At 35.4% G+C, this 12,861-nt stretch overlaps 2 protein-coding genes and 1 pseudogene across 2 annotated transcripts; 1 reads left to right on the plus strand and 2 right to left on the minus strand.

The window, feature by feature from the left end:
• The first annotated feature begins 3,898 nt into the window (after positions 1-3,898).
• On the plus strand, positions 3,899-6,952 carry LOC123882141 (AAA-ATPase At3g50940-like). Its single transcript, XM_045930947.1, has 2 exons — positions 3,899-4,934; positions 6,258-6,952. The coding sequence occupies exons 1-2, from the start codon at positions 3,915-3,917 to the stop codon at positions 6,753-6,755; spliced, it is 1,518 nt and encodes a 505-aa protein (XP_045786903.1). The 5' UTR covers positions 3,899-3,914; the 3' UTR covers positions 6,756-6,952.
• Positions 6,953-8,237: 1,285 nt separating this feature from the next.
• Positions 8,238-9,496, minus strand: LOC123923334 (annotated as a pseudogene).
• Positions 9,497-9,862: 366 nt separating this feature from the next.
• Positions 9,863-10,957, minus strand: LOC123922818. Its single transcript, XM_045975504.1, has one exon. The coding sequence runs from the start codon at positions 10,955-10,957 to the stop codon at positions 9,863-9,865; it is 1,095 nt and encodes a 364-aa protein (XP_045831460.1).
• Positions 10,958-12,861: the final 1,904 nt, after the last annotated feature.

Genomic DNA, 12,861 nt, shown 5'->3' on the forward strand with positions numbered 1-12,861 from the left:
ATCAACATCATCAAGTGACTTGAATATCTCCCGCTCGGTGTAACATATCATCAAGTCATTGAACCACTCATCGTTGATCTTGTTGCGCAATTTAGTCTTAATAATCTTCATTGCGGAAAAAGTTCTTTCAACGGATGTTGTCGACACCGATAATATCAAAGCCAACTTAATAATCTTAATAATCTATTGCTTTTTTTTTGGTAGTTCTTTTGTTTTATTATAAAAAAAAAATAAATTAAAAATTGGCAGCCCAGGCACGTGCCTGGCATGCCTGGTGGTGAAATCGCCACTGGAATTAGGGTATTTTATTAGATAAAATGGATCATGAGCCAAGGAATTGGACTTAATCTATTTTGTTAAATTATCATAACTATTAGAGTTTGGTTGTTGAGAATTAGAACCTAGAGTACCAAATAGGGATATAGAGAGAGGATTCGAAACAATCCTTAATTGTTTCGCTCCATTAAAAAGTCTTCGTCAATTTATTGCAATTTTTATTTTAATTATCTTATAAACCAAATATATGCCAAGCATGCCCCTTATATTTACGACCTAAATACGATTCAATTGTTTTGTCAAGATTGAAACAATCCCTACGAATACGAACTTTATAAATTTTATTACTTAACGATAAGTTATTACACTTGCTAATTTTGTCATCAATTCTCCTTGTCATGCAACCACTGCCCTCTCCCTCCAACGCACACCTTTAAGCCTCTATTTTTCACTATCCCAGTTCAACTTTTAGTAGAAAGTTGCAGAACAAAAAATAATATGAATCACAAGAAAATACATATTTTTATCTTTTGTTTCGGTCCCTCTAAAAAAATAATTAAAGAACATAAAAAATAATAATTCACAAAAAAAAATGTCAAGTTAGCGTCAAAATCTTACGGGCCGGTGGCTAATCCGCCGATCCATTGCCACATTAGTTTTTTGTGTGGTATGTTGAAATCAGGGACTAAAATGATAGTAGTTTGATATTACAGTGGTAAATTGCAAGGATTTTTCTCACAGACAACAACTCAGATTTGTCTATATTACAAGGACGAAAAACATATTTTGCCAAAAGAAATAATAAGAGTTTAATCATAAAGCAAATGCAAAAATTAAGACATTATTGCGAGTCTAATGACAATAATTAATATTATATATATATATATATATATATATATATATATATATATATATATATGGGGTTTTCTAACTTAGACCCTAGTTAGGTCTAAGTTAGCAAGGTGCACCTTTTCAATTGTACCAAAATACCCATTCTTTTTAATTAATTAACCAAAATACCTATTAATAGACGCAGATCCAGTGTCGCGCACGTACCGAAGGACCATGGTTACAGACCGTTGATTTCCATCAGACAGACAAGATCTGATCTCATCAAGACTGTCTGATCAATCCGACAGCCCAGATCATCCTGATTCATCAGATTCCAGCGCGTGCGCCACACTGGATTACACCCTGGAGAGAGAAAAATTTGCTTTTTAAAAGTAGGACACGTGTCACACAATGGTTGGCTGGACGTGATTTTTGTTCATTTAATACTTTGAACTCAATTATTTCGTTGTAAATTAATTTTTTTTTTTTTTTTTTATACCAAAATTCATAATTTTTTTTTCTACAAATAGAGACTTGGTTCGTTTGATTTGGACACCGAAAAAAAAATGCAATTTTTCACTACCTTAATCTCATTTTTTGTCTACTAAATACGTTACTTGTGTGTTGTAATTTAACACGCACCACTCAACCAACTCACTGAAACCATTATACCAGGAAAATAGTAGATAATATTCTGGAACTTTTGGTATATTTTATGAAATTTTTGGAGACCTGAAACTATTTTTAGTTAATTAAATGAGATAAAACGGTAATTAAAAACTAATGTTTGCTTCTGAAACCATTTTACTGGTAGAATGGTTGCACATAGTTGTATTCTGAAACCATTTTACTGGTAGAATGGTTTCAATGAGTAATTTATTAATTGTGTTTGCTTCTGAAACCATTTATCTGGTACAATGGTTTCAGAGAGTTGTAATCTGAAACCATTTTGCTGGTAGAATGGTTTCAGTAAGTTGATTATTAGTTATTTGCTTCTGAAACCATTTAGCTTGTAGAATGGTTGCACATAGTTGTACTCTGAAACTATTTTACTGGTAGAATGGTTTCAGTGAGTAATTTATTAATTGTGTTTGCTTCTGAAACCATTTAGCTGGTAGAATGGTTTCAGTGAGTTGATGTAAGGTAGTGAAAAATGAGATTAAGGTAGTGAAAAATTGGGTTTTTTTTTCTGTGTCCAAATCAAACGAACCAAGTCTCTCTTTGTAGAGAAAAAAAAATTATGAATTTTGGTATAAAATAAAAAAATAAAAAATTAATTTACAACGAAATAATTGAGTTCAAAGTATTAAATGGAAAAAAATCACGCCCAGCCAATCAGACAGCGACACGTGTCCTGCTTTTAAAAAGTAGATTCTTCTCTCTCCAGGGTGTAATCCAGTGTGGTGCACGCGCTGGAATCTGATGGATTCGGATGATCTGGGCTGTCTGATTGATCAGACAGTCTTGATGAGATCAGATCTTGGCTGTCTGATGGAAATCAACGGTCTGTAACCATGGTCCTGCGGTACGCGCGCGACACTGGATCCGCGTCCATTGATGGTAATTTGGTTAATTAATTAAAAAGAATGGGTATTTTGGTCCAACTGAAAAGGTGCACTTTGCTAATTTAGACCCAACTGGGTCTAAATTAGCAGCCCCCTATATATATATATATATATATATATATATATATATATATATATATATATATATATATATATATATATATATATAGGATGTATATTATGAGAATGATAAAAATATATGAGAATGTGAGAATGAATTTTAGCCTTTGGATTAAAAATTAATGGCTTAGATTAAAGTGTGCTTCTCTTTTTCCTATGTACCACATCTCTTCTCCTTCCACTTCTTCTTCCGGCATGCAAATACAACAAAAAATCACTTCACACGGTTTCACCCACACCGACCAAGCAAAGTGTTCACACCTTCGAACCACCTCCGCTCGCCACCGCCCACCATATTCGTCTTGCTCTCTCTCTCTCTCTCTCTCTCTCTCTCTCTCTCTCTCTCTCTCTCTCGCTCTGCAGAACTAGTAATAATATGAAGGTCCAGATCTTAAATTTCAAAATCCATGGCTTCTCTATTTAATTCATTTTTATTAATTTACTTGTTGATTGATTGCAAAACACAACAAACAAACTTCAATTCATGAAATCAAAAATTGATTTCGATCACAGAGAGAGAGGTAGAGATCGAGATGCAACGAAAACGGCAACCAAACAACGGCGGCAAACAACGACGAAGAACGACGAGAGAAGGGTAGAAAGATGCAGCGAAGGAATAAGGACGATGATCCAGTTCTAGTCACCGGAGAATTGCACGGTGGGAGCGGGAGAGGAAGAATATGAGTATTTTTTTTTTGAAACAAGGAAGAAGAAGAGATAGTACGGAGAAGAAAGAAAGAAAAATAAAAAAATAGAAAAAGAGAGAAAATGGCATCTGACTCATCATTTTAATCTAATCTATGTATTTTCAATCCAAAGGCTGAAATTCATTCTCATATTCTCATATATCTTTATCATTCTCATAATATACATCCTCTATATATATATATATATATTTTTTTTTTTTTTCTATGGGTACCCATTGAGTAAGGCTTCGAATTGTTGGGGTTTTTTTATTTTATTTTAATTTTTTTCTTTTGTTTAGCTTCCTTGAAAAGATAGTCAAAATTGAGTTATTGACTTGGATTATTGACTTGTTGGACACGTTAGGCACATCAAATCATCACCGACTATAAATATTTACATCACACAAAAACCTCAGCTAAACCCCAAGCCAAAAAAATGTCTTCATTTTTTTCTTCCTTCTCTTCTACCTCATCAGAGACAAACCTAACCACCGCAAAAACAATCCTCTCAACCGCCGCCACCGTAGCCGCCACCGCAGTACTAATCCGTACAGTCGCCAATGAATTTCTCCCAATGGACCTCCGTGAATACGTATTCACCGGAATCCAATCCCTTTACTCTCATTTCTCCTCCGACCTAACAATGGTAATCGAAGAATTCGAAGGTCTCGATAATAACCAAATCTACTCCGCCGCTGAAACCTATCTCGGCACCGTAGTTCCACCTTCAACAAAACGACTCCGTTTAAGCAAATTCGATCACCAACAAAACTTCACTCTCGCAATGGAACATAACCAATCAGTAACAGATTTCTTCAACGGCGTTAAAATCAACTGGATCCTCTTATGCCGCCGCGTCGAGAATTTCAGCAACAACCGCGATCTAACCGCCACGTTAAAATCAGAAATCCGTTCGTTAGAATTAACATTCAATAGAAAACACAAAGCCATGATTCTCAACGATTACATTCCGTTTATTCTCCGAGAATCAAAATCAAAGAAACAAGAATTAAAAGCTTTACGAATCTTCACCGTTGATTATCAGAATCTGTACGGGAATTTGAATGATGCGTGGATGGGGACGACGCTAAATCATCCTTCAACTTTTGACACGCTGGCACTTGACCGTGATTTACGGGAGTTTGTTATAGGTGATTTGGAAAAGTTTGTTATGAGGAAAGAATATTATAGAGAAGTTGGGAAAGCTTGGAAGAGAGGTTATTTATTGTATGGTCCACCTGGAACTGGGAAAAGTAGTTTGATTGCTGCTATGGCTAATTATTTGCATTTTGATATTTATGATTTGGAATTGACTGAGTTGAGTAATAATGCTGAGTTGAGGAGATTGTTGATTGCTATGCCTAATAGGTCTATTGTTGTTGTTGAGGATATTGATTGTACTGTTGAGTTTCAGGATCGAGTTGCGCAATCTAGGTCTTGCAGAAATGATAAACAGGTTTGTTTCTATTTTTTGCCTCAAATGTGTGTGCGCCTGCGCGCTCTGAAATGAAATGGTTAAATGTCGGTTGTCTAACCAAGTATTTTTTCATGCTTGATACCATTTTGATATTTATGTTACTTGTATCCTGTTTTATAAGATATATTAGATAAAGGTATTATATAAGTTGATATGATAGATGTGGTATATGGTGGTCACTCACATTTGGAAATAAAGGCTTAAGGTGCATAATGAATTTCCCCTTACTATGAATTGTAATTGTTCGTGAGAATCCGAATTCGATTGTTAGAAGGTGTTCTTGCTAAGGTTATTTATGTGAATGTCTAGTCAATAGAAATGCTGAGCTAGGATTTAGTATAGTAGGTATGCAGAATGTCCCTTACTTAATGATCATGGGCATGTATATATATGTCCCCTCGCCTAGTGGAGGTGGCGAGTGTTCCTCCATAACAGGAGGAGTGGTTAAGCCTGCTTCCCTCCATATCCGGCCCATATGTGGCCTATATTGTAGGATTTATCACTTAGGTTGCGACTTAGTCCATCCATATCTCGTTCAGGCGAGTATTTCGCCGTCTAGATATTATTTGCTAGCCTTATTGGGCCTCTCGCCCTATGGAGCGGGACAGGCCCATCTGGATAAAGGAACTTGCCTAGTCCAATAGGAATAATTTATCGTCAAACTTTATGCTGAACTCTGGATTACCAGACGCTCATGTTGTGAAGAGGAGGATAACACAAAAAGATATGATAATTTTGTTCACATTAACCTTGACCAAAGGGAATTAGACTCCATTCAATTCTAAAGTGAAGTGTACTCTTGTGTGGATGATTATGGAATAATGCGGTCCACTTATTAGCTTAACTGCCCTTGCAGAGCCCAATTTGGTATGAAAAGGGTAGAGGAATGTTTGTGAGTGAGGTAAAGACTTAAGTAGATGGCCATTGCATATTGTATTTTGCTATGTCGTTTATTATCTTGTGAAAAACTGATAACCTAGAGGGATTAAGATCCTATGTATATAGCTGCCACATGGAACTTGAAAGCAACACTGAGGCACCTTAAATCAGGATCTCACACACACACACACACACACACACACACACACACACACACACACACACACACACACACGTTGAATTGCAAGTTTGCAACAAACAAAGAAACAGAGTCATGTTTATAATGAACTGTGGTCAAGTCCTTTTTTTTTTTTTGTGATACATAAATCAGTTTGATACTCATGTTCATTTGTAAGATTTGTTTTACTATTTACAGTACATTATTTTCACCCTAAATATAATTAAGGTCCATTTTGTCCACAGGTTACACTATCAGGGTTGCTGAATTTTATTGATGGACTATGGTCAAGTTGTGGAGATGAAAGGATTATAGTGTTCACAACGAACCACAAGGAAAAGCTTGATCCAGCTTTGTTGCGCCCCGGCCGCATGGATGTTCATATTTACATGTCCTATTGTACTCCCTATGGTTTTAGACAGTTAGCTTTCCGTTACCTTGGAATTAAAGAACACACCCTATTTGGAGAGATTGAGGAAACAATTCAGCAAGCGCTGGTAACTCCAGCTGAAGTGGCGGAGCAGCTTCTCAAGGGCAGCGAGACCGATACTACTCTTAAAGATCTATCAAATTTTCTTAGAAAGAAGAAAGAAATTCAGGAACTTGAGGCTAAAAAGAGAGAACAAGAGGAGCAGCAGTTGGTAGATGAACGTGTTAATGAAGAAGAAAATATCAACAACAGATCTGACAAAGTAATTCAACATTTCCCTCCTCAAAATTGTAATAATGGTGGAGCAGTTTAATCTTTCAAATTTACAAAATAGTAAATTAGTTCATTAAATGAATGAATGTTTGTCAATTTTTGGTATCAAAGGGAGCGATAAGCCCCTCGAAGGAGTCATTTTATTTGCCTTCTGTTTATGCTGAGGTATAATTCAAATAGGCTAGTAGATATGTTAATAATGATCTAATTTAATTGAAGTTAGTATTGTTAAACAAAGATTAGTTAGAGTTAGTTGCTTTCTGTTTATGCCGAGGTATAATGATCGATAGGTTACTTGCTTGTCAAGTAATCTAACTAACTATGTTGGTTATGAGGTTTTGGGCCTAGTTAGTTGCTTTTATTTTAGAGTGAAAATTCAATTTAGTCCCTCCCAATTTTCTCTCAGTTCAATCTAGTTCCTGACAAAAAATAATATTCAAATTATTTTTTCTCATTTTTATATTGAAGACAAATTAGTCCATCGTTTGTAATAAACTAGGGACTAATTTATCCTCCATATAAAACTATCAGTGACTATATGTGGGTATTATTTTTTGGTTGGAGATTAAATTGTGTCTTCACTCTTGATTTTATTATGAAAAACTAAATTTAGTATCATAATTTGGTCATGCACTTGTAAGAGGCAACCCTAATGACTAAAAGCTCTTAGATATATAGACAACACTGTTATCAACTAAATATATAGATTATAGACAACACTCTTATCAACTAACAAAGCTAAAGAGGCAAAACAAGAAGACAACATGAAAAGTCCCAAGACCAGTCCTTAATCTAAATTTAATTTTGTGAATGCATCCCCCAACTTGGTTGGCCACACAATAGACATGTTGAATCTTATAATCACCGAACTTTGAGAGCAACTCATAATTCAGAGAAATAATTTATTGGTCAGGATGATTCCTACCAGTAGCACATCTATTTAATATCAACTATATTGCTACCAATGAATCATATTTAACCACCATTATGATAATATCAATCTTGGTAACTGAATACACCTAGATTTTATTATAAGACCATCTACAATAGTTTCAACACCAAAAAATATTCAACACCCACTTTTTCATTCCACATCATTTTCTCTTTCTTCCACCTAATCATTCAACACACATTCAACTTTTACCCTCTCCAATGGTTTTTATATTCAACACCATACCCCACCACTTTCTCTACCCCACCACTTTCTATTTCATATTCTTATTTAAATTTTAATTTTTGTTTTTATGATTAAATAACATTATAATTATCGATTAAAATTAAATTAAAATAAGACACTTAACAAAATTTATTTAAATATTTTTTTTATTTTCTTAATTTAAAATACAATACATCACACAAATAACGTAATTAGTACGATACAAATTAACTTAAAATGCAATACAACACACAAGTTACGTAATTAATACGATGCAAACTAACTTAAAATACGAAACAACACACAAATACGAAACAAATCATCTTTAATCCTGAAACATTCCAAATTTTGTCCATATGTGCTTCACTAGATCTGCTTGCAATTCGTGATGAGTTTTTTGATCACGGAACTCAGATCTAGCACGCACATGATTTGCAAAAGCGGGTAATACCTCGGTTGAATATGGTCGCGGTGCACTAGATCCACTTTCCTCAGACTGCTCAAAATCGGTCCAACGTTGAGCATATGAATCTCGCTCATCCTCAACAATCATATTATGTAATATGATGCAAGACCTCATGATGATACTCAGATCGGCTATGTCCCACAAGCGAGCTGGTTCACGGATGATTTTAAATCGAGCTTGAAGCACTCCAAATGCACGTTCGATGTCCTTCCGACATCCCTCCTGATATTTTGCAAATAACTTATCGGGTTCACTTTGAGGAAGTCTAATAGATTTGACGAAAGTTGGATAAGAAGGGTAGATACCATCGGCTAGATAGTATGTCATATCATAGGGACGTTGATTCACATAGAAATTCACACTTGGAGTCTTTCCCTGTTCCACGTCATCAAAAACAGGTGAACGGTCTAGAACGTTTATGTCGTTCAACGTTCCCGGACATCCAAAAAAGGCATGCCAGATCCATAGATCATGAGATGCAACTGCTTCAAGAATAACTGTGGTGGTTCCCTTATCCCCCCTAGTAAATTGACCTTCCCATGCTTTAGGACAATTTTTCCACTCCCAGTGCATGCAGTCAATACTCCCAATCATCCCTGGGAACCCCCGTAGTTCACTTACATGTAGTATTTTTTGCAGGTCATCTTGGGTTGGTGCTCTGAGATACTCTTGCTCATACAATCGTATGATTCCTTTACAAAATCTACGTAAGCACTCTAATGCAGTAGTACCTCCTATTTTGATGTACTCATCGACCGCATCTGCTGCCATACCGTATGCTAACATTCGCATTGCTGTGGTACATTTTGCTAAAGGTGATATACCTTCTTTCTTGGCAGCATCAGCTCGCTGGGTGAAGTAGTTATCACTACTTGAAAGGTCCCCAACGATTCGAAGGAAAAGATGTTTTTGCATGCGGTACCGACGACGAAACATTGTATCGTCATATGTAGGCTCATTGGCAAAGTAGTCGTCAATTAGTCTTTGGTTTGCAGCTCGATGATCTCTATTGACATATTTTCTACTACGAGGTGCACCATCTTCCAATATTTTTTTCCGACGCTCTCTAAATCGGTTGAGTACATAAGTTTCTTCAACTTCACGATTTTGCAAGTAGGCTGCGACATCAAAATCATCGCTTGATGGATCCATTGTTTGTGATATTGGAAGTAGATTGTGATATTTGTGATATTGATACATAAATGGATAAGTCCCTATATATAGAGTTAATAATTATTGTAAAATAATTATTGTCCATCAATTTGGTCCACTGACGGATTTCAAATAATTATTGTATAGAGTTAATTATCAGATAAGGATTGAGTGGTGGACACAATAATTAAAGCAAGTTGGGTGGTGGATACAATAATTAAAGCAAACACGTAGTACAAATACTTAAAACAAACCTTACACTGACATATCACAATAATTAAAGCAAAGACTACACTGACTTATTCAATCACAATAATTGAAGCAAACACTACAGACAAATATTTAAAGCAAACACTACATTGATTGAAATTAATTATGGAAACAGTTCTTGGTTCAATGTGTCCAACATGGCTTTCTTTCGGTCATCGAGATTCTCATCAGAACTTAACTTCAGATACATTTTCATTTTCTTAAGTCTGTTTTTCTCTTGTTGATTGGAAACTACCATTGCCAAATGTTCCACCTCTTTCTCCCTCATTTTCATGTAAGTATCCCATTCTTTGTCCACCACCTCTGTGGATGTGGAAGCTTTCTTTTTTCCCTTCTTTTTGGCTGCATCCCTACCTATAGGACGAGCACTAGATCCTAAAGAGTTTGAGCCACATGCATCACTCTCGTGAGATCTCTTAGATCCACTACTTCCAGATCCTACTTGACTACTATAACGTGGTTGATCACGGAGAGCATTCCATTCTTCCATTAAAGTGAACCGAACATTCTTCCCACATGCATATATTTCCTGCGCTTTTGCCAAAACATCATTCTCGGACCAACCACTTCCTTGGAGACGCTTAGCGCCATCATAAGCGCCAATCCATTTACCCAGTATTTTGTTCATATAATTAAAACGGTTTCGGCATGCAACTCCATCACGCGGAGGATCGAATGAGCAATGCTCATTACAATAGTCAGCAATTTGACCCCAATATGTTTCACCTTTCTGGTTTTTCCCGACAACACTGCTTGTTCCAAATTTGATCCACCCACTAATTAACACCAAATTTTGTTCAGTGTTCCATGATGGTTGATGGTTTTTCTTGCTCATAGGAGTTGAATCTTCATTAACAATAGTTAATTGTGTTGAAAATTCGGGAAAGTTAGTTGTACCACCACTCGAAAAATTTTCATTAACCATCGGCATGTAACCATTAAACGGGGGTGTTTGAGATGGATTTCTCAGCATAGTTCCATAATATGGATGAAAGTTTGGAACAAAGGATGATTGGTTGAAATTTGGTGTTAAACCAAAATTAGGTGTGTTTTGAGGATGTTGATTGAAAAATTGATTTGAATTTTGATAATTGTTGGGATTTTGATAATTGTTGGGGTTTTGATAATTGTTGGAGTTTTGATAATTGTTGGGATTTTGAGAATTGTTGGGATAATTAGAAAAATTGTTGGGATCCATTTCACTACAAAAAGATTAAAACTTCAAAAGAAAGACTAATTAGAAAGATAATAATAGATTAAGATAGTGAAAAATTTGGTTTTTTTTTCTGTGTCCAAATGAAATGAACCAAATCTCTATTTGTAGAGAAAAAAAAATCACGAATTTTGGTAAAAAAATAAAAAAATAAAAAATTAATTTGCAATGAGATAATTGAGTTCAAAGGATAAAAATCATAAAAATCCACCGGACCAATCAGCAGCAGCCACGTGGCTGCCTTTTATTCAAAGGACCTTCTCTCTCCGCGTGATTGTCTCCACCAGCCGCAGTGTCCGCGCGTGCGCAACACGCGCCAGGGAGACCAAATTGAAACGCGCCACGTGGCCATCCTAGCAGGTTTTAACTGTGTTTAATATTTTCATCACCTCTCTCTGCCAGTTAGGATTCAACACTGCCTTGCAATGGTTTCAACTGTGTTTTGCAGATTCAACACCCAGGATTAAACACCATTGTATGTAGTCTAAGAGAATCCTATCAAAAAGTTACCTTCTGTGTTATGAATTGGGCCACCATAAGCTTACCTACTACCAAAATCGAAAATTTCTCAACGCACCCACCCACTTACTCCCCCACTCCCCAAAAAATTCGGAAAACGTTTTCCGAATTTTTTATAGTGTAAATTTTACACTAAAAAACAGTTCGGAACGTATTTTCCGAATTTTTTTAGGTGCGCTAGGGAGTGGGGGAGAAATGTTGAGATGCGTTGAGAAATTTTCACCAAAATCGGCAATGCCATCTCAATTAAGTTCAACCCAACTCTCTTCCAGACACATTTAGCCAATATTATTAGGCTGTTAGCTTGTCTAAGATCCTTACTATTAATGAGTTAATTATTATTCTCATGTTTAATTATAACGATTTCTCCAAACAAGAATGACATATACCAGCTAAAAGCAAATAAACATATTATGCCCAACTAAGGTTGTACATGGCTAAACGACCATATTGAGTTTATGTCGACCTCTAACTCATCCAGTTGCGTGCGCCACCATCATTTATTTTTTCTCGAGTTCATCTTCAATAGTTGTTTTTGGTCATTTGTTGATGCTGATATTCATTTTGAGTTCATCTTCAATAGCATTTCGTTCATTTGTTGATGTTTTTTCTTTGTTATGAGTTTTATTTTGCAAGCAAATTTGAAAAAAAGAAGTGCTTAATCCTATAGGGTAGGGTGTTCATGGTACGGTAACTCAAACCCAGTCAACTCGGATTTTTACCATCAAAGTGGGTAGGGTTTGAGCGGATATTCAAGGATATGAGTTTTATTGTCATACCTAATTCAGTTCATAGCAAAAATTGAACTAAACTGTCAACCTACTTAAAAAATCAAATCGATTTATTAATGATTGCATCTCAATCCAAATCAAATTGTATTAGAAATAAACTGAACCTTAAGAAAAATGACAAAAGCTACACCAAATTGAATATTATTATTATTTTTCAAAATATAATCCAAACCGCTAAACTGAATCAAACCGCACCGATAATTTACTAATTGAACCATTCAATTTTGTTCGCAAACTCTTACTCAATTTTATTTTATTATTTTGTTCAATCCAACACCCCTAATAACCCGAAACGATATCCATTCCAGCTCTAATTTGAACGGTTTGACCCAATCTGACTCAGAGTTCAAAGAAAAATTTTCTTCCGACCTCTAACGATTCTTTTATACCCCCTAAAATCTCATTTTGCCCTTCAAAATTCGAAAAAATTAGAACACAAAATTTCGATTTTTACAAACCGAAAAAATTGGAACATAAAATTTTTCGGTTTATGCTAACCAAAATTATTATATTCATTATTGTTGCATTAAGTCTCTTCATTATTATCTTTACACTTATATTTGTTGTTCTCTCACCACT

This window comes from Trifolium pratense, linkage group LG4 (assembly GCF_020283565.1).
Source record: "Trifolium pratense cultivar HEN17-A07 linkage group LG4, ARS_RC_1.1, whole genome shotgun sequence".
Classification (NCBI taxonomy): Eukaryota; Viridiplantae; Streptophyta; class Magnoliopsida; order Fabales; family Fabaceae; genus Trifolium; species Trifolium pratense.